This window comes from Thalassophryne amazonica, chromosome 7 (genome assembly GCF_902500255.1).
Source record: "Thalassophryne amazonica chromosome 7, fThaAma1.1, whole genome shotgun sequence".
In the NCBI taxonomy this organism is placed as follows: domain Eukaryota; kingdom Metazoa; phylum Chordata; class Actinopteri; order Batrachoidiformes; family Batrachoididae; genus Thalassophryne; species Thalassophryne amazonica.
In genome coordinates this window covers 31,667,894-31,695,260 of record NC_047109.1, presented here as the reverse complement: position 1 = coordinate 31,695,260, position 27,367 = coordinate 31,667,894, and the positions used below count along the sequence as shown (strand labels likewise).

At 38.8% G+C, this 27,367-nt stretch overlaps 1 protein-coding gene across 3 annotated transcripts in view; it reads right to left on the bottom strand.

The window, feature by feature from the left end:
- Nucleotides 1-27,367, bottom strand: part of cdk14 (cyclin-dependent kinase 14) — a 715,009-nt gene that overhangs the window by 408,234 nt on the left and 279,408 nt on the right. For all 3 annotated transcript variants that reach the window (XM_034173976.1, XM_034173975.1, XM_034173977.1), the window contains one exon: nucleotides 1,888-2,014. In XM_034173976.1, coding sequence (XP_034029867.1) covers nucleotides 1,888-2,014 — 127 coding nt within the window. The remainder of the gene's footprint in view (nucleotides 1-1,887; nucleotides 2,015-27,367) is intronic.

Genomic DNA, 27,367 nt, shown 5'->3' with positions numbered 1-27,367 from the left:
TGCCATCAATAAAATGCACCTGCATTCTTCGTCCATAACAGACGCCTGTCCATACCATAACCCCATCGCCACCATGGGTCACTCGATCCACAACATTGACATCAGAAAACCGCTCACCCACACGACGCCACACATGCTGTCTGCCATCTGCCCTGGACAGTGTGAACCGGGATTCATCCGTGAAGAGAACACCTCTCCAATGTGCCAAACACCAGCGAATGTGAGCATTTGCCCACTCAAGTCGGTTATGACGACGAACATGCAGATGAGCTTCCCTGAGACAGTTTCTGACAGTTTGTGCAGAAATTCTTTGGTTATGCAAACCGATTGTTTCAGCAGCTGTCCGAGTGGCTGGTCTCAGACGATCTTGGAGGTGAACATGCTGGATGTGGAGGTCCTGGGCTGGTGTGGTTACACGTGGTCTGCGGTTGTGAGGCTGGTTGGATGTACTGCCAAATTCTCTGAAACGCCTTTGGAGACGGCTTATGGTAGAGAAATGAACATTCAATACACGAGCAACAGCTCTGGTTGACATTCCTGCTGTCAGCATGCCAATTGCACGCTCCCTCAAATCTTGCGACATCTGTGGCATTGTGCTGTGTGATAAAACTGCACCTTTCAGAGTGGCCTTTTATTGTGGGCAGTCTAAGGCACACCTGTGCACTAATCATGGTGTCTAATCAGCATCTTGATATGGTACAATGGTGAAATGGTGATATTGTGTATGTGGAAAAAGTTTTAGATCTTTGAGTTCATCTCATACAAAATGGGAGCAAAACCAAAAGTGTTGCATTTATATTTTTGTTGAGTGTAAAAGGAGATCATACTTGTTTCCTTACAAAATGAGTTCTGTCAATTTCAGCCATGTACATACGTATATCGTTTGGGGGGGGATGTTAATTGGGGGTGTAAATTATTTTTTTTAATGTTGTTTTACATATGACAGGTTGATTTATGACAGAGGTATGTCATTCATAGTCAATATCTACAAAATATGTTTTTCTTCCAAGAAAACAATTAAGCTCCTGGTTGCTGTTGAATCCTAAAATGTTCAATTAATGCACAAATCAATAAACCATGCAAGATGAAATAAACACACTCGGAAAGTTGATTATAATTACAGATGCTACAATAATAAGTAAGGGCGATGACATAAAATGTTTGCTGAGGCTGAAAAAGAGACAGTTGTGTGTTCATTAAAAATCTAATAGTACTTTCCCTTTGGCAGCATGAATGTGCCATACAACTTTTATGACACCTGAGTGTTACATACTGAGAGAAAAAAAATGGAAAAATGCCATCCTCCAGGGAGCCTGACTTTAAAATAAGTGCCAGCTTGCTACCTGGTCTAGATATTGTGTTTAATGGGGTTAGGAATGATCTCATGGTAGCACAAGAGGAAAGCCCATTTGGAAGACAAATACAGAGAATAAATGTCATTGTAATCTGACTGGTACTTGTGAGAACATGTTAACTCAAAGATATGAACATATATGACTAATAATATAATAATAATATTAATATCTAATAATAATATCTGACAGATATGCACCAACACTAGTAGACCCAGAGCACCTGGTTGTAAAAGAGTGGAGCCACCACTACAATGCAGGCTGAATCAGCCCTCCTGAATATGATTAATTTGAGTCATTACACGTGTTGACCAAGATAATGCCATAGAGAGCCTTTAGAGGGTGTAATCCTGTAATATACACGTCATGTATCTCCAGGTGGTGGGAGTTGACTGCTGGTGACAGACGCCCACTTAATTTATGTAAATATACCAATGTAATAGTAAAACATTTGCATTGTTTTCAGTTATGAAATTTAACACAAACAGATTTTTGTCGCTGTCTAATAAAAAGTGCCACTTTTTGTCCTACTCACCGAAGTCTGCAAGTTTGAGCTTCGCCGAGTCTGCACTGATCAGCAGGTTTGCGGTTTCAGGTCCCGATGAAGGATTGTATCTCTGGTGGATGTAGGACAGGCCTCTGAGTAACTGGAACAGGAACAACTATAAAAAAAATAAGCACGATGCAGAGAAAATATACCTATTAAAGCATGTATCTATGATGGCTTGTACACAGCAGATAGAGCAAGTGCTGAGGACAGCTGGCCTGTATCCATCTGACTAAATTATATTTGCACCAGGATAAGGACAGAGTTGATCAACAGAAATTGTCCACCAGATTCCTGAACTTTCATCTGCCCAATTTATTTTCGACTTCAGCTCATTCTTCTGTGCAGACACACAACAATGAAACTGGATCACACTTTAAACCCACATGATTTAGAAATAGCTCAATGAAGCTCTTTAATGTGCTGCCACTCTCACAAAGATGCATGCACACAGAAAATCAATAATGAGCCATCAATCAAGAACGCACATAGCATTGATTCAACACAGACAATAATGAACAGTAATCAAACAACACTGATTTATCGCTTTGCTCAATGATGCACAAAACTGACATCTATTAAAATGACCTTGTTTGACATTTATGCACTTGCAGCAAATATATACTTGTCTCTAACTACCATAATAATAATAATAATAATAATAATGATATTTATTCAGTGTTCATGTAGTATTGGAAGTGTAATATTAATACATCATCTGTTGAAGTTATGTTCTTGTCGAAGTGTATAGTAGAGGCCACATCAGCATCTATGGCTATTTCATGGCAAAAAGGTAGTGAAGAAATACAAATAAATCACTTAAACAAATAAATACTAAATTACACAGATAAGAAAATAGCAAATTAAGATTTTTCAGATGCACACATGATAAAAAACATTAACATTTAACATTTAGTGCTGGCAGCATAGTTAAAAACATCCTTCAAAGTACAGGGGGATTAAAACGTTTCCTTGTGGGCATTAAGAGCAGCGCAATAATGTAAAATATGCTTAATCATAGGGAAATTCTACAGAGACATATTCTATTCCCACAGATCGATTAATACATCCAAAGATCGATTTTTTTTCAAAAATAACAAAAACATACAGTGAGGAAAATAAGTATTTGAACACCCTGCGGTTCTGCAAGTTCTCCCACTTAGAAATCATGGAGGGGTCTGAAATTTTCATCTTAGGTGCATGTCCACTGTGAGAGACATAATCTAAAAAATAAATAAAAAAATCCGGAAATCACAATGTATGATTTTTTAATAATTTATTTGTATGTTACTGCTGCAAATAAGTATTTGACCCCTACCAACCAGCAAAAATTCTGGCTCACACAGACCTGTTAATTTTTCTTTAAGAAGCCCTCTTATTCTGCACTCTTTACCTGTATTAATTGCACCTGTTTGAACTTGTTACCTGTATAAAAGACACCTGTTCACATACTCAATCAATCACACTCCAACCTGTCCACCATAGCCAAGACCAAAGAGCTGTCTAAGGACACCAGGGACAAAACTGTAGACCTGCACAAGGCTGGGATGGACTACAGGACAACAGTCAAACAGCTTGGTAGAAGACAACAACTGTTATGATTATTTATTAGAAAGTGGAAGAAACACAAGACGACTGTCAATCTCCCTCGGTCTGGGATTCCATGCAAGATCTCATTTTGTGGGGAAAGGATGATTCTGAGAAAGCTTAGAACTACACAGGAGGACCTAGTCAATGACCTGAAGAGAGCTGGGACCACAGTCACAAAGATTACATTAGTAACACATGATGCTGTCATGGTTTAAAATCCTGCAGGCAGGGCAGTAAGGTCCCCTGCTCATGTCCAGTTCCATTTGAAGTTCACCAGTGACCATCTGGATGATCCAGAGGAGGCATGGGAGAAGATCATGTGGTCAGATGAGACCAGAATAGAGCTTTTTGGAATCAACTCCACTTACCATGTTTAGAGGATGAGAACAACCCCAAGAAAACCATTCCAACCGTGAAGCATGGGGGTGGAAACATCATACTCTGGGGGTGCTCTTCTGCAAAGGGGACAGGACGACTGCACCGTATTGAAGGGAGGATGGATGGGGTCATGTATTGTGAGATTTTGGCAAACAACCTCCTTCCCTCAGTAAGAGCATTGGAGATGGGTCATGGCTGGGTCTTCCAGCATGACAATGACCCCAAACACACAGCCAGGGCAACTAAGGAGGGGCTCCGTAAGAAGCACTTCAAGGTCCTGGAGTGGCCTGGCCAGTCTCCAGACCTGAACTCTATAGAAAATCTTTGGAGGGAGCTGAAACTCCAACCTGAAGATTTGGAGAAAATCTGTATGGAGGAGTGGACCAAAATCCCTGTTGCAGTGTGTGAAAACTTGGTCAAGAACTACAGGAAACGTCTGACCCCTGTAATGGCAGACAAATGTTTCTGTACCAATTGTTAAGCTCTGTTTTTCTAGGGGTCAAATACTTATTTTATGCAATAAAATGGAAATTAATTATTTAAAAATCATACAATGTGATTTTCTGGATTTTTTTTTTTTTTTAATGCTTCAGGGGAAAACCTTTCGGCTTCGGGGGGGCTCCACACCACAGACCCCCCCAATTGGAGCTCTCTTAACCCCTGCCACTTTAACCATTTTTTTATGTATATGTAAATTAATATTCACTTTTCAGCTAGCTGACAGTAGGGTTGTACAATATGGCCAAATTACCATAATTCAATATTGTCATATCAATATGATATGACTATGATTTCACACAAAGTGCAGCAACAGTGAAAAATAAACATTTTTAAACAAAACAGTAATAATACCACACTCATTTTGCACTCATCATAAGGTTAGGATACTGTGCCCTCCAAAAGTATTAGAACATTTGGAATTTCACATATTTTAATTTGTTTATGCCATTTTAAATACAAGAAATACAAAAAAAATATAAAGAATAAAAATTTCTAAAATTATCTTCCTCAAACTCAAACTGAAAGCAAATCTCTAAAACATGATAAAACCTATAAATAATAATCAGTTTTATTGCCAGTTTTCTTCAGACAAGTCAGGGGATGAAAACATGAACATTTCCAAGTCACTGAATATGTCTTGGACTTTATTTACTTCAATTATGAAGAAATATAAAAGTTTCTTTCACCAAAACATCAAATCTAGGCTTTCATCTCAAATGTACGTCTTGGCAAATTGTAGCTGAAAGTTCAGTGATGGGGAGGAGGAAAATCCTCCTCTACACCACTCCATAAGGAAGCTGGATTTTTAATTAATTTATATCAGTTTTAGACATTTGCTTTCAGTTTGAGTTTAAGGAATTTAACTTTAGATTTATTTATTTGTATTGGAAATGATATAAACAAATTAAAACGTGTGAAATGCCATGTGTTCTGATACTTTTGAGTACAGTTGAGAAACACTCAGGCGCATGTGCATCATCCCGGTGTCACTCAGAGAGCAAAATTAAGTGGTTATTTAATCAACAGCTGGCTGCTTGTTTAAAAATCACTGGAGACACACGCATATATAAAGCAAAGCAAATTAAAGGAGAAATGCCGCTTTTAACAACCTGGACCTCATTCTGGCATAAAATATGGTCGTTTACTCACCATATAACTTTGGCGTCATTATTAGTCCATGGTTCAAATGATGTGTTCAGTTCAAATCTGAGGCAAACATTCTCAACAGGAGGAACCCAGCAGTCAATGTGACTCACTGATTTCAAAATGCAGCAGATATGTGGTGCCGTGACATGTCAATCATCTGTGTCCAATCAGATTTCAGGGGAGTCCAGTGCAACCCTGGCCTCCACTCTAGCTCCACCCATGCCAGGAAGTCTTCAACATTTGGCATGTCCTGTTTCACTCTGGACTCAAAATTTGGCACTTCCTGTTTCAGTGTGAGATTCCATGGGATCTCATCTGTCAATCCAGAAGTGTCGATCCAGGAAGTGTTGACATTTGACATTTCCTGCTTCACTGTGGACTCAAATTTGGTACTTCCTGTTGGGACTCCCCGTACCATAGAGCGAGCTTCGCACCGCTGCAGGCACTTCACTCGTATTATGCTGCTGATTTTATAACTAAACACAAGTAACAGAACAAATGTTTCCCTGAGGGTTAGCAATCACGGTTCTGATAAAACCATCATATACATGAGACTCCAATCTGACTAATCTAAAGTGCTCCTGCCTCATCTGAAACTACACTAGCATTCACTCAACTTGTTCTCAGATAAACACACGTTATTCGCCAGGGCCCTGCATGGTTTTTACAAAGACTACTCGTCAGAGCTATCAGGTGGTAGTTGTTGGCATCACAATGATCCTTTCCTGGTATAGAAATGGTATGATTATAACTTCTTGCCAGGACTTGGGTATATTTCCTGACTTACAAACAATGCTAGACATTTCTAACATGAAATAATGCACTGGAAGGTATGTTTCAAAAATTAGCACTGCATATTTTTCTGGTCTCACAGCACTATCATGAAAATTCTTATGGAGTGCAAAAGCTCTTGCCTCATGAAAGGAAGCTGATTGTGTGGCTCTGCATTGCATATCTGGCCAATACTTGTCCCAAATAAAAGTTACACAGCTTCATGATTGAGTGGCACAGAGGAGAATGTTCTGAACATGACATTTCAGCTCCATTTTGCCAGAAGGCTCATGGGAGAACTGACCCAAGATTTGGTTTGCTTTTTCTATGTACGAAAATTCTCTGTTCCACTCCACCATGAAACTGTTTCATGAAGCTGCTTCAGAGTTGTCTGGGGTCTCTTGATACCTTCCCTCAATTGTCTTCTTGCACAGGCACTCAGTTTTTCATAAGTACCTCCTCCAGCCAGATTTACCGTATAGTACCACAGTATTTGTGCTTATTAATGATCAACATAATAAATTAACTTCATGATATATATTCATTGACATGGAAATGTTTATGTGTCCATCCCCTGACATGTCTTAAGAAAACTGTTGAGGTGCAATAATGCATCCTGAATCATTATAATTGTATCACGAAGTCAGTACAGAATATTTTTTTATTTGCATTGTGATACATGAAAAGTCAGCTACACTGTAAATGCTAACATACTAATGAATAAGAAATGATTAGTGAACCAAACTTAGAAATCATCAACCTGTTGTGAACACTAATATTAAATAATTAAGTAGAAATTTGGGGTTGGGGAACATGCTTAACTTAAGTTATACCGCTTCAGTTAAATGAGATAGATTCATTTATTGTCCCAGGGTCTTCCGGGCGTTCTTTCAGGCATGCGCACTTTGCGCGGATCTGCACCATCTACTTCACGCGTTCCTCTCAGCCACGAGCATGCGGTAAAGACGGCGGTGAACCAGAGCTCCTCTTAGTTTGCGTCAGATATGCCAGAGGAGTATTTGCATTGAATTGGTAAGTAAATATTTTAATACTTTGTTAACCGTCGAGTTTTCATGTTCTGGTTTCACTTTAGTTCGTGTTATTGCCGGGGGTTCAAGTAGGCCGGAGGCCTCTGGAGTTCGGCTCCGCCATTAATGAAAACTCAGCTTTCCTGAGCAGTACAGCTCCTGTTTTTACTTTTTCTAAATGACTAATTCATCCTGAGGTTTCTAGCATCACTTATTCTCCATGATATAAGAGCAATCTGTTAAGGATCAAGCTCTCAATTCAGTCTACCTGTGCAGTGGTTCTCAACCTGTGGGTCGAGGCCCAAAGTGGGTCTCAGCTGTTTTCAGTTGACAGTGTGTAAATCAAGTAAAAATGTGTCAAATATATATTCCGTGTTGATATGAAAATTTGGGTATGATTGTGTTTCTTTTTGGTTAATTTAAGACCGTGTTATGATTTGAGGTAGGAGGTAAAGCAAAATATAAGGGGTTAGGATTAGACAGTTTATACTACTTCATACTCCTTTTCGCTCATGTAAACTGAGAAACTTCAAACGTGAGAGGATCGCTGATTCAGCTACTGCCTTGTTTTTTTCTGATTTTCACTTATTTGTATTTTTAACTGTTTTAAGCTTCATTTACATTAGTGAAATAACAATATCAATCAATAGTCAGTAAAACTACGTACCTGAAACAAGAAGTGTACTTATTTATTTTGACATTACCTTTGCAGTGTCACTTAAACTCAATATTAACCAGGTAATCAAACCTTCAAGTTCATTTAAAATCTTTTTTTTCCTAATTCCTGTGGGGTTTTTTTTTTTTTTGTATTGTTGTTTGTTTCTCACAAGTGCTTAATACTGAAATCTTCTTATCTTTTCAGGTCACGCAGAACAGTGTTCTCCGATGCAGTGGACCTGTAAGTACTGCACATTTGTTGCTAAAAAGAGGGGCTACTTGCTTAAGCATTACCGTTTAAAACATGGATTCCACACAAGGACATCTCCACTCCCATGCCTGCATAAGGACTGCTTGTGCACATTCAAATCTTTTAATGCATTCCAAGTACACCTATCAACATGGCACTCTCAAAAAGATTCAGGCAAAGTCAGGGAAACTGCATTTCACTGTCAGTTGTGCAACTTTGTTGAGCTTTGCACAGAAGACTTTTTGCCCATTTGCGTCGACACCTTAAGCTTAGACAACTGGTTGCTTGTCCATATAAAGAATGTCACTTTCAGAGCAATGTTTATTCTACTTTCAATGCACACAGAGCAAAGAGCATCAGGCGCACAATGAGATGGCATTCAACCCTGAAATTGTTTCACAAATGTAGTTGAAGAACTTCCAACTAAGTAAGTGTTCAGCTGGAAGAGAGTGACCCTGGAGACGATGACAGTGACTGGAAGTTGCTGAGCTAAAAGATGTGGAGGACTTACAGATTCAGTTGGAACACAATGTAGCTGCTCTTTTCCTGAAAATGTCATCAATTCTTAACATTTCTGAAACTGCCCAGCAAGAAGTCATAGAGCAGATCAACTAGATTTACTTATTATCAGAGCCATTGCTACATTCTTCTATTCGAAGAATTCTACACACACATTGTGCAGATGTTGATGATGCTTTAGTGAATGAAATAGCTCAAGTGGTCACTGAGAATAATGTATTCCTCAAATTAACTTCTGATGGCGGATCATTGTCAACCGCTAACAAGCGAACATCATACATTTCGAGGGAATTCTCTTTGGTTATGCCAGTTGAGTTTGTCCTAGGAAATGACAAGCAGACATTTGTGTATATCCCTATACTAAAATGCTGCAAACATTGCTGAGCAATAGAGACATTTTGGAAAAAGCCATGTCACATGAGGCAGCTTTGTCAGAAGAATACAAATCTTCAGAGATGGTTCCCGCTTCAAAGACAATGCTTTCTTGAAAGGAAGAATTCAGGATTGCTCTTTACCTGTATATTGATGACTTCGAGGTGGTCAACCCCTTAGGAACCTCCAGAAAAAAGCACAAGCTTACTGCCGTCTACTGGGTACTTGGCAATTTACACCCTAAATATCGCTCCTCTCTTCATTCCATTCAACTTGCTCTGCTTTTCAAGGCCAGCAGCATCAAAGACCATGGTTATGGTGAAATTCTTCACCCTCTTATTCAGGACCTTGTTTTTCTTGAGCAGCAAGGCATATATGTTGAACATTTGGGAGCCACTGTTAAGGGCATGGTGTTATTTATTGCCGCAGACAATCTGGCTGCCCATTCTTTGGGAGGGTTCTTTGAAAGCTTCACAGTTAACCAAGTGTGTCGGTTCTGTATGGCAAAGCGGGAGGAAATTTAGCACAAGGAAGTACAGACAGGCTATTTTCAACAAAGAACAAGAGAAAACCATGACAAACACGTGCAAGAGGTGTCACAGGATTCAACCAAGGCTCAGAATATGGTGTGAACGAAGCTGTCCGTTTAGTGAAAGCTTGCAACATTTTCATGTTGTTGATGGTTTCCCTCCAGACCTTTGCACGATCTTCTAGAGGGGGTTGTTCATTAGAACTGGCTTTGTGCTTAAAGGCTCTGATATCGCAGGGAATGATCTCCCTTAAGGCTCTTGAATGATGCTATAAAATAGTTCCCATACACATTTTCTGACAGAACAAACCAACCCCAGGTGATTCCAAAGACATTCTCCTCAAAGTCCACAATTGGCGGAAACGGTCACGAAAATTGGACTCTTCTCCGACTTCTGCCATTTCTGATTGGTCAACACATTCCAAAGGGCAATGAAACCCTGGGAGGTTTTAATGACCTTAAAGGGAAGTGGTGGAATGACAGTGTCCACAAGCTTTACAGAGGAATCCTTGTGCTTTCTTGATAGCAAAATCTCTGAGCACAGAGATTTGTTTCAGAACGTTTCCCAGGTGAAAAGCTATGACCAAAGCACCATTACATTGAGCACTACCCTCAGCTAATTCGAACCTTTGGTCTCTATCTGATGTTTGGACGATGCGTTTTGAAGGGAAACAAGTTCTTTAAAAAAGCTGTGCATCACTCTCACAACTTTAAAAACATACCCCTCACTTTAGCAAACAAACATCAGAAAATGATGGCCTTCCATTTATCTGCTTCATCCTTTTTCAAGCCTCCCACTGAAATTCACAAATTGAAGTCTGTGATGGTTTCATCATTTCGAGAAAATGTGCAGAACTGGCTCAGTCAAAGGACCAACCCACTGAACACAGTACTTGTAGCATCCTCTGTCTGCATTGATGGCATTAGGTACAGTGCTGATATGATAATTTCTGTGGGATCATTTCAGACAAATCACAAAGACTGTCGTAAACAACACAGACTTAGCATTTGTCTGCAGACTGATGACCTCATGGTATGATGAGCATCTTAGAGGCATATGAACTCTGTAGTGGCCATTTTCCCACCTTCTCAGTCACCAGTTGTCTGAAATGAACGATGTTTTTCCTGTCAACTTTACAGAGTTCATGGCAAACAGGTTGTTTCACTCAAAACGATACATATTGTGCTGAGTGGATTCAACACCTAAATGTTGCCTGTCTGAGATGAATTTCTCTCTCTTTTTTTATTTACTGGAAGTGATATAGAAATGGAGCAAAGATGGATGCTGCGGTTATCATAAATGATGATGACATACAGAAGATAATCTTAAATGAGAGACCCAATTCTATTGAGGAACTAAAAGACAACAGCTGAGGGATAAGCTGTCGTTGCAGGATGACTTCAGATTACAATACGAAGATCCAGACTTCAGTAATGCGCTCTGCAATTTGACTCAAATAGTAGATTTGCCTGAAAGAGCTACTCTGAAATTAATCCCACTTGTGACTCTTGAGTTGACATCCCAGTCTTCACCCACCGAGTGGGTGAAGACTGGGATGTGGATACTGAGATCTTGTCACCTGCTGGGTCAACATCCTCACTAAGAAAAACAGTGGCCGAGTTCTTCGACATAACCTAATTTCTCAGTGGATGTAGCATACAGACTGAGACAGGCAGATCTCTTGTTCATGGAGAGATCGTGTCCCATTCACTCCCATCACGAGCATGAAAACATGACATACTTGAGATGCTTGCTGAAACAATGTACGTTTTAAGGCCTACCTGATGATGATGACTTCAGCAGGTGTTGCAAATCACTGGTTAGCAAGCACCCCAGCCTCAATGAACCTGGTCCCAGCCAGGATGGTATGGCTGGAAGAACAGCCTAAAATTCAAGATGGCCAACTATCGTACAAAAACTGCGTAAACGCAGGACTGTGATGATGTAATGATCAATGGGGGTAAACGAAGTAAACGCAACCCAGAGGGACAATCATCCAGCAAGAATATCAAGCGGCCGAAAAGAGGTGAAGCCAATTATTTGCCTAACTTACCTGATAGACATGATGAAAACAGCCTTGAAAATGCCAGGAAGGTCATCAAAGAGGAAATGAAGAAAAGACACCCCGATGCCACTCTTGTCTCAAACTGATAGACGAAACATTCTCACTGCACAGAAGGGAGATAGTGGTACAAGAGCCAACTGTGCAGAGAATGATGGAACGATGGCCAGCACCTTTCATGGAGAGACAGGTAGGTGACTTGTTTGTTTTCGAAAACTAGACTTTTTTTTTTTTCGAAAACTAGGAAATAAAACTGAAAAATACAAGAAATAGTCTGAATATTTAATTTAATATTTATTTTTCTCCAGTTGATTTAATATATTCAAGAAACTAATATGTTTATTAGTTAGAAGTTTCAAAGATTTATGAGAGAAAATGATACAAGAAAAAACTATGAACAGTACAATTTATTTTTTGACATTTTTTTAAAGTTGATTTATATTTTAAGTTCAAGGAAATCCACTGTTCAAAAGCTGAGCTTTAAAAAAGTTCAATATATGCATGATGTTCTAATTCTGATTTTGCTATGATCAAACAACTCTAATTCACCCTAGCTTCAAACATCAATATGTCAATCAATTAAATGTGGTCAACTTAAAGGTGTAAAATTCTCCCCTTAGGTGGCAGCATTTCACTTGATTCAATGGAGGGATAGCATTAGGTGCTTGCCAACGTGCCGGCGTCGCCGTCATATTGGAGAGTAGTCAATCAAGCCGAGCCACCGGACCGGCAGTTCATGTGGTGCTGGCTAAAGGTGCCACAGGTGTTTAAAGTTGTGATTTTGTAACAAAGCAAACCGTGAGGAAATCTGGTTAAAAAAAAAAAAAAAAAAATCGGGAAGTTATGATTAATATAGCCTAGTTGGGCACTATACCCCTCACCAAGATGGCGGCACTGGTAATGTCTGCGCCCCGTGGTCGCTCCACCACCATGTATGTTTATATTGTTTTTTAGGGTTAAAAGTAATGGCAAATGAAGGTTTTAGTTCAAAGATTGGGTATGATTTTATTAATTTTAATCAATAATTATCGTTTTTTTTGTTTGTTTTTTGTTTTTTTGGGGTTTTTTTTTTTGCAAGAACTGTGTACAAAATCTTACACTTGTGTAGAAATATACACACTGTACCTTTAATGTGTTTTCCCTCTGCCTACTTCACTCTCTGTTTTTCAGGCCTAGTAAGTAAAAGAAATACTGATCTCAATTATATCAATTTATTGTCAAATTATTATTATTATTGCATATTTCATAGCATTGTAAAATAGTAAAATATAATTATTTTCCCCTACATAATTAAAAGATCCTCTTCGATGAGCTGGAAAAGACATGTCTGCCAACAGTGTATAAAGTCTTTTAAAATGAGCTCAACTTTAAAATCTTCAGCAGTCAAGCAGCATACACATCATAAATATTTTATATAATAGTGTAATACAGAAGTATGGAGTAGTGAGAGTGCCAAATTCCAAAAATAAATGTATAAAAGAAAAAGCCAATAAAGTGTAAAGAATGAAAAAAAATGAAAAAAATATAATGTTTTATAAGCAATATAATATAAAAAAAATAAATCTATGAACAAGAGGATGATAAAATTTGAAAAAGGAAAAGTGCTATAAATAAAATAAAAATAATGTGTTAGATAAAGCAATACTAATAAAGAAAATAAGTCCATTAAAGAAAAGACCAATAAAGTAGAAAAATAAAGACAAATATATAAAATAATAAAAAAAGGTGCTTTTATAAAGCACATTAATTTTACATTATTAGTAACATTGCCATGGCTGTTTTATTATTTATTTTATTATTCATTATTATTATTATTAATAATCTCTAAGGGCGCTCCCTTAGAGATAAGGTGAGGAGCTCAGTCACACGGGAGGAGCTCGGAGTTGAGCCGCTGCTCCTCCACGTCGAAAGGAGCCAGCTGAGGTGGCTCGGACATCTTTTTCAGATGCCCCCTGGACGCCTTCCTGGGGCGGTGTTCCGGGCACGTCCCCTCGGGGGAGGCCCCAGGGAGACCAGGACACGCTGGAGGGACTACATCTCTCGGCTGGCTTGGGAACGCCTTGGAGTCCCCCCGGAGGAGCTGGGGGAGGTGTGTGCAGATCGGGAGGTCTGGGCTACTCTGCTCCGGCTGTTGCCCCCACAACCCGGCCCCGGATAAGTGGAGGAAAATGGATGGACGGATGGATTATTAATAATATTATTTTTGTTTTTTTATTATTATTGTTAGTAGTAGTATTTATTTTTTATTTTGTATTGTTGCTTTTACTGTGCACATTAAACGCCATGTTGTTGGTTTAAATGCTTAGTTTTTCTCTTTTTTTTTCTTTATTTCATTTTTTTTAATCGCTGACAATGTCACTTTTAAAAGCATAGAGAATATGTACAGAAAAATATGTGAAGTGGGGAGTTCATTGTGCGCAGGAGGAATCCCAATCGATAACGAAGAAACACGTCGGGTTCCCTGCCATTTAATGTCTCTGCAGACGGCTAAGTACGGCATGGAGTTGACTGAAATATGGTCAATATAAACAAGAAAAGGTGTTTGATCACCAGGGAGAGTTTGGCGTCACAACAGAAGACAAGAGTACAGTTATTACAGTTTTTATAGTCATTACCTATCAATAAATACACTCTTGCACACATGAACTCTCATAAGGTTTTGAGTGCAGTACTGTAGAGGAGTATTTTCACAATGTGGTATTAGTACTTCTACTGAAGTAAAGGATCGAAATACTTTGTCCACCACTATCGGCAAGCTACCAAAGTATCAAATCAAAATACTCTACTAAAAAAAAAAAATACTACCTAAATTATTTAACAATATATCATGTAATTAAATGAAGCATGTCAATGCTCCTAAATGAATTTAGGGTTGAACCAGATCAGTAACTAGTCCTCTGTGCTTTTTTTGCAGGATACAACGAAAGAAGCACTGGCCTCAGTCACAGTTGGGGTGCTGATTTTGGATGGAAGATTGCTCAGCAGCAGGGTCCAAATGCAGTGCACCTCCAGCCCATCTCCACTGCCACCATACTTGAGGGAGGTACTGTCATGGACAATGTCAGAGACTTCCCCAGGCAGTCTGCCTTCTGTTTGGGTTTATGTATGCCCTGCACTTAGATTACCCAAATCCATGGAAAACACATTCAGATTCATTCAAGCAGTCATGCTTGGACTGGGAAACAAAACCCTCCCTCCAAAACTGATCACTTTGCAGAACAAACTAATGGTGTAGGCCAGTTGAAATTGCTGAGTACAGACTTTGCAGGTTTTGTGGAAAAAAACAAAAAAAAAAACATGGTCACTTGTTAACTGTTCCTGGTAAAATGTGTAATGTTCTAATGTAACACTTTGATAGTGTTTGTAAGATGATGAGTGATTTGTTGATTGACAGTTAAGTATTTGTAGGACAGTGATGTATTTAATGTTAATTTTATCACTGCTGTGCACTTTACAACATGAAAACATGTTGATTATAGTTCTATCTGTTCTAATGTAACACTTTGATAGTGTTTGTAAGATGATGAGTGATTTGTTGATTGACAGTTAAGTGTTTGTAGGACAGTGATGTATTTAATGTTAATTTTATCACTGCTGTGCACTTTACAACATGAAAACATGTTGATTATAATTCTATCTGTTCTAATGTAACACTTTGATAGTGTTTGTAGGACAGTGATGTATTTAATGCTAATTTTATCACTGCTGTGCACTTTACAGCATGAAAACATGTTGATTATAGTTCCAGGTAGATAGAAAGACATTTAGTCAAAAAGAAGAGAAGTGGGGAGGTAGGAAGGAAAAGAGGCAGTTACGGATAGAGGAAGGAAAAGAGGTAGTTATGGATAGAGGAAGGAAGGGAAAGAGGTAAGTGCTTGCAGAGGCAGAGAGTAAGGAAGGTAGGTAGGATGGTAGGAAGGAAGTGATGGAGGGAAGAAGGAAGGTAGATGGTAGGTGTGGAGGGAAGGATGCATTTACTGAAGGGACAGTTTTTTTTCCTTCATTTGTGTTAATTTTCTTTCCACAAAAGTGGAACACGTTCTCAGAGCCATAAATGCATCGTTGAGCATTTAAAATAAATGTTAATGGCACTAAGTTACTGAGTGTTTTCCATTAATTGTGTTTTTGGGGCTCATTACAGTTAGATAATGTGTTTTTTAATAACATAGCATTTGTCATCATTTCTATTGTAGAATTCTTGTTGGTAAAGAAAATTAAGATACAATTGACCTGAATGAGTAAAACTAAAGAGAATTAAGCTTTCACAATACATGAATAATAAATTGTGTTTACTAAAATAGATAAATAAATAAAATGTTTTCTGAACTCTGTTGATTTGAGTACTGCAAACTCAGAATAAATAAGTTACTGTAATCTAATTTATTTAAGTTTATTTGAGCTTTGCAAACTCAAAATATACAACTTGCTTTAATCTAATTTATTTAAGTTATTTAAGTTTAAGTTTATTTGAGTACAGAGAACTAACAAAAATTAGTTAATCAAATCAAATGTATCTAAGTTAACATAAATTAATTTTTTTAAGGCAACGACTTTGCATATTTTTTTTTTAAGTAAAGTCAACTTATTATATTTTACAGTGTACTGCATGGGAAAAAAAAAGACCTTTTGCAGAAGAATAAATGTCATAAATGCTTTAGAAAACATACAACCCCAATTCCAATGAAGTTGGGACATAGTGTAAAATGTAAATAAAAACAGAATACGATGATTTGCAAATCCTCTTGAACCTATATTCAATTGAATACACCACAAAGTCATGATATTTAATGTTCAAACTGATAAGCTTTATTGTTTTTTGTGCAAATATTTGCTCATTTTGAAATGGATGCTGCAACACATTTCAAAAAAGTTGGACAGTGGTATGTTTACCACTGTGTTACATCACCTTAACTTCTAACAATACTTAATAAGCGTTTGGGAACTGAGGACACTAATTGTTGAGCTTGTAGGTGGAATTCTGTCCCATTCTTGCTTGATGTACGACTTCAGTTGTTCAACAGTTCGGGGTCTCCGTTGTCGTATTTTGTGCTTCATAATGCACCACACATTTTCAATGGGCGACAGGTCTGGACTGCAGGCAAGCCAGTCTAGTACCCGCACTCTTTTACTACAAAGCCACGCTGCTGTAACACGTGCAGAATGTGGCTTGGCATTGTCTTGATGAAATAAGCAGGGACGTCCCTGAAAAAACATTGCTTGGATGGCAGCATGTGTTGCTCCAAAACCTGGATGTACCTTTCAACATTGATGGTGCCATCACAGATGCATAAGTTTCTCATGCCATGGGCACTAACACATCCCCATACCATCACAGATGGTGGCTTTGCACTGGTAACAATCTGGATGGTCTTTTTCCTCTTTTGTCCAGAGGACACAACGTCCATGATTTTCAAAAACAATTTGAAATGTGGACTCATCAGAACACAGCACACTTTTCCACTTTGCATCTGTCCATTTCAAATGAGCTTGGACCCAGAGAAGGCGGCGGCGTTTCTGGATCTTGTTGATATATGGCTTTCGCTTTGCATGGTAGAGTTTTAACTTGCACTTGTAGATGTAGCGATGAACTGTGTCAACTGACAATGATTTTCTGAAGTGTTCCTGAGCCCACACGGTAAGATCCTTTACACAATGATGTCAGTTTTTAATGCAGTGCCGCCTGAGGGATCAAAGGTCACGGGCATTCAATGTTGGTTTTCGGCCTTGTCGCTTACGTGTAGAAAGTTCCCCAGATTCTCTGAATCTTCTGATTATATTATGGACTGTCGAAGATGGAATCCCTAAATTCCTTGCAAGTGAATGTTGAGAAACATTGTTATTAAACTGTTGGTCTATTTTTTCACGCAGTTGTTCACAAAGTGGTGATCATCACCCCATCTTTGATTGTGAACGGCTTTTATACCCAATCGTGACACTTCGGTGTTCTTTGAGCATCCATCAACTTTCCAAGTCTTTTGTTACCCCGTCCCAACTTTTTTGAAATGTTTTGCAGGCATCCATTTCAAAATGAGCAAATATTTGCACAAAAACAAAAAGGTGTATCAGTTTGAACATTAAATATCTTGTCTTTGTGGTGTATTCAATTGAATACAGGTTGAAGAGGATTTGCAGATCATTGTATTCTGTTTTTATTTACATTTTACACAATGTCCCAACTTCATTGGAATTAGGGTTGCACAAAAAACCCCAAACAGATAACATCAAGACTTGCAATGTATACTTCAGAATATTTGTTTCTTTGAAGTTAACATATTCACTGCAGATTACTTTCTACATAATTACTGGCAGCAATGATGTAATTATGTATTGCGATATGTATCAAATTGCGGTACATGTATTGTGATATGTTTCATATCTTGGAAGTAGTGCGCCATTGTACCGCTAGAAAACTGGCTGCAAGAGAGATTTCTTTTCAAAATAATTATCATTTGTATAATTACTTAATGGGCTCTAAAAATGGAGGGATGTTGTTTCAAATAGCTGTAATTTGTACACGGTGGCATACAGAAGAAAAATTATAAAACTGTCAGTGTCCAAGTACTTGTGAACCATGCTGTACACCAGTACACAGACTGACTATGGACAAATGGGCCAAAATGTGTGATGATGAATCTTGGAAAGTTATAAACACACACATCCCGATCAGTCGCTAAAGTTCATGGGTTGTTCCACCTGAAAAGACCAATCACCATGTTAATCTTCATGGAAACCAGCTGAAAACTGGGTAATCCTGATAACTAACAAACAAACATGTACTTGGCAGATGTACAAACACTGTCTGCTGTTTACTGGTATAAGCATTGACAAACCTGTCAGAGGACTCTTAAATTTGTCCTTAAATCAGACCTGTACTAACTGTAGCCTGTTTTGCCTCTGAACTCTGGCAGGGTTCTCCATATCCCACCGCCTGCAGACATGCCAATCAACAAATAAGCTGTGCGTGTCTTTGTAGCCCTCAGTTTGACTGCTCCCCTCTTATTTCTGTCCTCTCTGAGATACTCTCGTCTCGGCCAATTAGGCAGACTGAAGCACCGTGGAGTCCAATCACAAACGGGCCTCGTCTGGCATGTGGAGTCAGCAGGTCAACAGTTTAGTATTCCTCCACTCGATGGGTAAGAGATGAAGTGCGCTGCTGAAAATTAGCATGGCAAAAGTGTGTTTACTCATGTATATCAAACACACTTTTAAAAGTCCTTGCGTTATTAGGCCTGCAACGGCACAGCAATGAAATACACCTTTATTCTTTCAGCCAGTTTCCAATTCAAACATCAAACCATTCTTGAGGCGTGTTTTCTCTTTGGCATCACTGCATCTGCATTCAAACCTTTGACAGAATGTGAAGTGCTGAGGGAAGTCGCAGAATAATCACCACTGACTGTTTCCTAAGTTATATTACTGTTATTCTCAAGATAGACCAATTTCCAAGGCACATTATGGAGGATATAACTAATGCACACTTCAAATGAAATGGAGGAGCTTAATACATCATATTTCCTTTCCTCCTCCTCCTCTCTCTCTTTTTTTTTGTAACTAAAAGTCAAATGGTAACCCAGCATGGTTAGTGCTGAGCTTTTGGACTGTTGACATACTCGACATCTGCTGTGAGGCAAACTCACCCAACTACAATAAATGTCTATTAAATGTCCATCTGGGTAGATGTCACTCACCAAAAACACTGCAGTTTATAGTGTATCCAAACCAATTAACTGGTCTGAAAGTAACAGTGAGTTGATAGAGAGACAGAAAAATAGACAGACAGAGCAAATGAGAGAGACAATGCAATTCCAGGTTTGAAATGTTGCATAGAGTTGGCTGTGACATTTCCTGCAGAACTGTCAAAAACATTTAAACACTCTGAATCAATACATTTCCTATAACAAGCAACAAACAAATTCAAAGCAAATTAAATGCCTAATTTAATTTGATTTGTATAACTTTAGAAAACACTTTCATATTTTTAAAACCCAAATTAGATCTTTTACACAGTGTTCTACACAAACATATGTCTCATATTCAGAAAGCTGAGATTGTTCAGAACATTTTGATGTGCAAGAAATGGGTATTACACTATATGCAAGTACCTTAACTCTCTGGGGTCCGAGGGCATTTTTTGGACAGTTCACTCGCCTGGCATAAATGTTTTATTATTGCTGTTAACACCTTTCCCTGCATCCCACAATCAAGTTTTATGTCTCTTTTTTTTCAGGACAACCTGTGCTAACAGAATATATGTTTTTGTTGTATTTAATAAGTGTAATAAAGCTTTACAATCAAAAATAGGCAAAGAAGAAATAAAGCGAAAAATAATTGTCCACACACATTTATGTAAAACACACAGAAAACTATAATAAACAACTGTTTTGACACTTTATAAAGGTAATTTGAGGTCTTGTGTGAAAGACTGCACAACAAAAAGGTTCAAACAATAAACATAAATGCACATTTTGAACAATATATACAAAATGGTCTATGCGTTTTGTTGTCCAGTGATATGGTAAACAGTGCTTTACGCAGAGAAAGCAACAGAGTTATCCAGTAACATTCACATGCAAACTAGTGGAGCAATCCTGATAGTTACACACTTTTGTTTGTTTGAGCACGTGAGACTATCATCAGAGGCTCTCCATCTGCTCCTCTGCTTTCACTTTCACTGTGCGTAATGGCGCAGGGCACACCGAGTATGTACTAATAGTATGTACTCATTGGAGCACCCAGGGGGCTATTCAAAGGGGCCAACTAGTAACATATCACTCCAGAAAACGATCTTTGGCTTTTCACGTGAGGTAAATCTGCCCTACGATTGGATTTTGGAAAACCAAGTGACGGTGAACCAATTCCAATTGGACACTCACATTGCACACGTCATCACACAGCTTCTATGAGGAGTAGAAAGATGGCTGATGGCTGGCTCAAAGGTCTGCGGAGTTAACTTTTCAGCAAAAAAAAAAAAGCACGTTTCTATCTCATATCATTCAAAAGTTACTTATAATTTAGTAAAGCTTGGTCTTAGCCATCGTATATGATGGCGTCAACCCCAGAGGGTTAACAGGGAAAATACTGAAAGTATGGTAAAAATATTTTACTACCTTTGCTGTTATTAATGGACCAGTCCTCAGCCTCATCATATCTAAGTTCTGGGTCTGTTACACCCCTATTCCACAGGGCACCATTATATACAATCACCCACTATCCAAAAAAGTGCAAAAGCAGGTTAAAATAGCTAACCTCCGAACAGGGTGACTTATAAAGTGCACACCTGGAAACTCGCTGTCTTATAAAGTGCAGACCTGGAAACCCGCCTGAAAAAGAAAGTAAAGAGCTGCACCCTCAGGCAGAACCGCAACAGATGCTGCTTCAAAGTTTTTAATCTATAGAGCATGATCAAACAAGTTTCAACCTGTACTCACTATGAATACCTTCTCACTAGGAATACCTCGTTTAAAGACATTCAAACATGATTCAAGCTGTTAAGGCTACGAACACCTGGAAGTTACCACGCACCAATGAAGATTTTACAAATAGGTATGAAATTTTTGAACAGATCGAAAATTTGAACCAAAACTGGTGCCAATGATGGCCTTAACTACTATGTACACCAAGTTTGTTCAAGATTGACAGAGATGGATCAAGACATTACTATGATGCTTCAAAACATGCCCCAATTTGCTATTTGAGGTTAAACAGGAAAGAATGCCACTTTGTGGAACAATTCCTTTAGTGAAATGGGCTAGCTGCTGGCAATCACATTAGTATTCTGTCTTTGAGCAACAGTATTCTGAGAGTTGTTTCAATGCAGCTAAGTGATTCTGCCCTCTCTTATTCTCTTAGTATCACCTCAGCAGTTGGTTGCCCCTCTAAAGGCGCTTTTCTACTACAAAGCTCCAGCACTACTCGGCTCTACTCTACTCAGCTCTACTTGGTTTGGTTCCAGGCGCGTCGTTTTCTACTACAAATAGTACCTCTTCAACGTGGGCGGGGTCAGCAGAGCAAACTGCAGTGACGTCGTTTTATACGCGACACAAACATAAACAATGGCGGACTCCGTGTGTTTACCGCTGTGTGAGTTTTTAAGAGAAAGTTGCTGGCGGCGAGACAAAACACGCTTGAGAAGTACAGAAGACTTTGGGAATTCATACAACAATATGAAGATGAAGACGAGAAGATACAAGCTGCTAAAGAGGCGAAGAGGCACAGCATGACGGTAAGCTAATCATTAGCTTCCTAAGTAGCTCGTGAATAAGTAATAACTGCAGGCTGTCGCTATTAACTATTAAAATTGTGGCTGTCAAAATAAAGCGTTTAATTAGTACACGCCTTCAGTCACACTTTGCTCTGTTTTTCCGTTTTGTTTTGACGTCAGTGACTTGGTCTGTAAATAAAGATGTGTTTCTGAGAGCAATAAACATGTTAATGTCAATACTTTTTTTTTACCAAAGTAACTTGCTTTGATAACTTATTGTTAAATCTCAAATGTGGGAGTTTGTGTGTTTACTGACTTTCATGCACAAAATGTTGATTCGGTTTTAATGCCCATTAATTAACGTCGTCACTGAACTCGAACAGGATTAAAACACATTAAAAACGTTTGTTTTTCATCCAGATTTTAATGTTCAATGGACAAATTGAAAATATGAAATCTAATAAGATAATTATTAAAGTAGTCATATTGTGCAGAAAGAATCAACCTCCAAACTCCCACAATTCGGTTTTTATAGACATTCTTTATAAATATAGCCTTTTCTTGTCATTGTACAAATAAATACAATGAAATATGTCTGCATTTAACCCATCCAAATTACACTTAGACAATGAAATATGTCTGCATTTAACCCATCCAAATTACACTTAGACAGTTCTCCCAATTTAAGATCAATTTACAGCTTGTTTAATACCTCCTTGATATGTAACAAAAATAACCCTGATCCTTTTTTTTTTAACCAGATTATTAAATGCTCCAAGCACACAAAGATCTGAGTTTTTTTTAATATACCTGCAAGTAAATTATTCATTTAGATTAACTAATCACAAACCCTGTAATCAATTACATTATTTTTTAATAACCTGACAGCACTAATTAAAATATGTATGCTGTGTGTGTGTTTCAGATGGTTTTCTCAGAGTCACCGCTGCAAAGGTTCATGCCACGAAATGGGACACCTTTGTCATCATCATCATGTTATGTTTCACTATGAATTTTGAATAATTTTTTGTACTTTTTGGCTAAAATGTCTCCAATTTTGTGTAACATCAGTTTGATTTGTAAAAGTTACCAAAGTTTACTGATTTAAAGGCTAACAGTTTGAAAAGCTGTTTAAGCATAATCCAGTAGTAAAATAAGTTTTACATTTAATGGGGTCATAAATGTAAATTGAAATAAACGGACAGTAAAACTGGTTGTTCAAAATTCCTTGATGTAATGGTGCCTTCACTGAAGTGACTAAACCTTTTTGTTTATGTTAAATACCATTTGGTAAAATCTCAGTTTAGACATGGATATTCCAGCATCTGTGTAAAGATTCAGCCAGGTGTAGTGTGCAGTGTCTTCTGGAGCGGCAAAAACCCAAATTAAAAATTCTTAGAAATGAACCTTCATTGCATCAAAACATCAATGACAAAATGTTTTTTACTGTTGACTCAGCCTGAAATGACAAATTATGATACATGATATGTCACGAGTCAAATTGTTTACTGCAACAAAAAAGAGCAAAAAAAAAAAAGAAAAAAAAAAAAAGCAACACAAACTATAGTTTCATGTGTCTGGGGTGGGGGCGCAGGTCACATGCCCCGGTCACGCATCACGTGCACAAGGTCACCCAGCACACCAAGATATGCCTGATTAAATGCAGCTTCCACCACCGTTGCTTCCTCAAGGATCAGTCGGATATGTCAATCACACTGGGCCCAGTTCAGCTTCAGCCTCGACATCACTCAAGATGGACAGATTCACTTGCTGGAACAGGCTCCTTTTTCTCTTGCCTGGACAATAATGAAGGTAGAAATGGGAAAGCAAGTTTAAAAAAAAAAAAAAAAAACTTCAGCCTCTGTATGATCATTCCCCAGAGTTTCAGTTATCTTGGTCACTTTGCATAAAAATTATGTTCTTTCAAAATGATCGTTTGTACACATTTGTTGTCATGCTGATTTTAGGTGTTTTTCTGTCAGAAGTTAATACTTTAAAGCGGAGCACGGAGTTAGCTAGCGCACTAGTTAGCAATCAGCTAGCTCACTGTGTCCACATACATGAGACAACGATGTTACTTTAACACAAGTTTAGACTCACAATCTTCGTTTGTGAATGTGTGCTTCCCACCAATGGGATAAGTAACAAACGGTGCTTTCAAGCAGACTACAGTCACAAAAACACTTACCATGCATCGCTTCTAACAAAGCCGAGTCTGGGTGCTCGCTGGTCGGTGTCCGTAAACAGCGTTCCTGTGGTCAAACCGTTTCCAGCTCTTACGGTCCGACTTACTCCAGTCGTTGTGGTCCTGTAATCACTTTTAAGCTTTTTCAGCTGTTCTCTGCATTGCTGTAATGTCCGGTAAGCCGGGCGCGGCCAAAGACTGGGAGATTTTCTCATTTCGGATCGCTTCATCCACCTCTCTGTAGTCTCTCCTCCACCACCAAACACAAATGTCCGTAACTCATCCACAGACCACGGTGTGGTTTTGTGCGAGTAAAAAAAAAAACACACCGTAAAACGAAAGAAAAGGACTGTCGCTGTAACGCCGCTGTGACTATTTAAAAATGGCGGGTTTTGATTTTCGTCTCGGACGGCGCGCTCATGACTCGTCCAGTGACGACATTCTCTGAACAATCAGTGGCCGGCAGCCTGTTGACGTCACATTTTAGTATCGGCACGGCTTGCTTGGAACCGCTCCTGAGGAGGTACTAAAAAAAGCACCCGGTACCAGGTACTAACCCTAGCGGAAAAGCAAAAAAAACGAGTAGAGTCGAGCTGAGTAGTGCCGAGTAGTGCTACTTTTGTGAAGTAGAAAAGCACCATAAGTCTGGCCTGCTTGAGGTTTCTTCCTCATTTTCCTGTGGAGCAACAGTGGAGATTTTCCTCTCCACTGTTGCCTATGTGCTTGCTCAGTGGAGGTTGCTAAGGTTAGACCTTACCCATGTGAAGTGCCCAGTGGGGACTTTTGTTGCAATTTGGCATAAATAAACTGAACTAAAATAAAGAAAATACCTTTGGACCCCAGAACATTCAACAACCCAGCCATACAGATTATATCTCCATGGTAACTTGTACTGCTATCATGAAACAGTGTTATGGCTACATTCAACCAGGATGAATGGAAAATTGCAGCTTAAGCTGCTATCTGCATTTTGTGAAACAGCTCTTTGGACAACATGGTGGAGCGAGAAAATTAAACCTATAATCTTAACAATGTGAGAAATCAATTTAGCAAAGATGTGGTATACACAAAACCAGCTGAAAAAGTTGTGTCTAAAAGTAAAGAGAAACCATAAAATGTTGGTGGTGTTTATGAAATTCTGAAAATTTTGAACCAAGTGTTAAGATTAGTAGATTTGAATCTGAGCGCAACATATGTAAATTCTTAGATAAAGTTTTTTTACGCTGCGTTTATATAGGCAGGACGCGTTACGAATGTCATATTTGCGTCATTCTTGGCACATTCCTGATATTAGTAACGTGACTTAATACATTTGAATAGGTTTCTTAATAGTGCGTGTTAGTGCGTGATATTCGTGGACCATGTTTCTGGCTATCAAAAAATCTTCTACAAATGTCACGCACCACCCTCATTTTGCCTTATGTCGCGGAGGTCGCAACTGAGCGTGTTGATCCGTCTTGATTATTGGTGATCTTTAATAGAGCGTCACAGCGTTCTTCTCTGAAGTGCGCACAATTGAACCCTGGTGCACCGCATTCAGTTTCATTGCTGCAGTATGCTGAAGGAGGACAGTGACGCCAAGTCGGCTTAAAGTTTCGATCCAATACTCCTCAGCGCGCTCCTGTAGGTGTTCCACCTGCTGCATGTGCCTGATGTTTGGGAAAACGAGCGAGACGAGAGCCGCGTGGAGCCACACATCTGGCTCTCTCCGTCTTCTCCTCCTCTCTGTGCCACTCCATGCATAGACCCCATCAAAACATGCAGTCACAAAGTTGTTCTGCTGTGGATTTTGAGGCGCAAACTGGAGTGATCTGAATTGTTCAGCAGCTGATGGATGAATATGGGTGTGTGTGTGGAGACAATTCACCTCATTCACAACATGACGGAACGTAATGATGCGCTGTTACGCACAACAGCGCGGAACATTATTCTTGACCGTGCATAATGATTGTTGATAATTCGCCAGCAACACGTGCCATTAATCGTAACGCGTCGTAACAGGTTGCAGCAGTTCCTGAGGACACCTGAGGCCTCTGCCACAAATCATCATATTTGTGATCAGCGGCCAAGAATGTATACTTGTATAACACAGCATTAATGATTTTGCATAACCTCAGCTCTGTGATATACATTCTGTGACACAACAACGCTAGCTAACATGTTGATCAGCTGGGTTAAAAAGATGACTGTCGACTGAATGGATATCGTTGCATGATTTCCACCATGTACACACAACAGCAATCAAATGCTGGGGAAGAAATACAGATGACTAATTTGTCTGTAAAAAGCACAGAAATAAACCACACAAGTCCATTTGTATTTAGGCTGTTGTTGTACTCAGGACATGTGGCCAACATGATGCCTGCTATAATCAAACTGGATGCTTATAATCAACATAAGTGAAATATGGAGAGAATTTCAGCTCATAGCAACAGCAAAAATAAAGTGTGTGACTGCAGTTAAATCATTATTAGCATAATATATCACCTGAGGACTGACCCGACTGCATGAACATAATCCATCTTCTGCACACAAATAAACACTCCATCATTCTTCTAATGATGGAAATGTTATTGCATTAACACCTAAAGCAAGCAGAGCTCTATTACAAAAACATGTGGAACATACATGCTCTGTGTGATCTGTCAGTAGATTGAGTCCGCTTCCTTTCTCAGATATTCATGCTATTCATTGTGCAGCAAAGCATCAGGCAATACATCATAATGACAGCAGCAAACTGGGTTCATAGCGTTTCACGAGGCTAAAAACTACTAACAAAAAACAAAGAACACAGGAGATGTTATGGACACTGTTGTGCATAAATGAACGGACAGGTTCTTTTATGGTGTATAACATATTGAAAACATTGCCAAGCAAGATAAGGTGTTAAAAAAATGCGTGCAAAATTTAGCCTCCAAAAACAGCAAACAGAATGCTTTGATGTCCCAAAAATACAATAAAAATCAAAGGTTCACATACCAGCCATTGCTAACTTCAGTAATGCAAGAAATCTGCATTCCATTTACCTTGAAAGTCGCAACTGGGAATGACACCACACCTGAGGTAAATGCATTCCACTTTTTGCACAGCACGGCAAGATGGAAAATCAGTGTACACTTCCAAGATTTTGGAGTAGAGCATGCTACAAAAAATAGGCAGTCCACCAAAGAGACCTCATGGAAGAGAACAGATGGACAGAAGTTACAATAGTGTTTTAACTGTCTGCTGGTTTGTACCGTGGTGTAGCTAGTCATTGCTGTCAGCAACATCTACTGGGT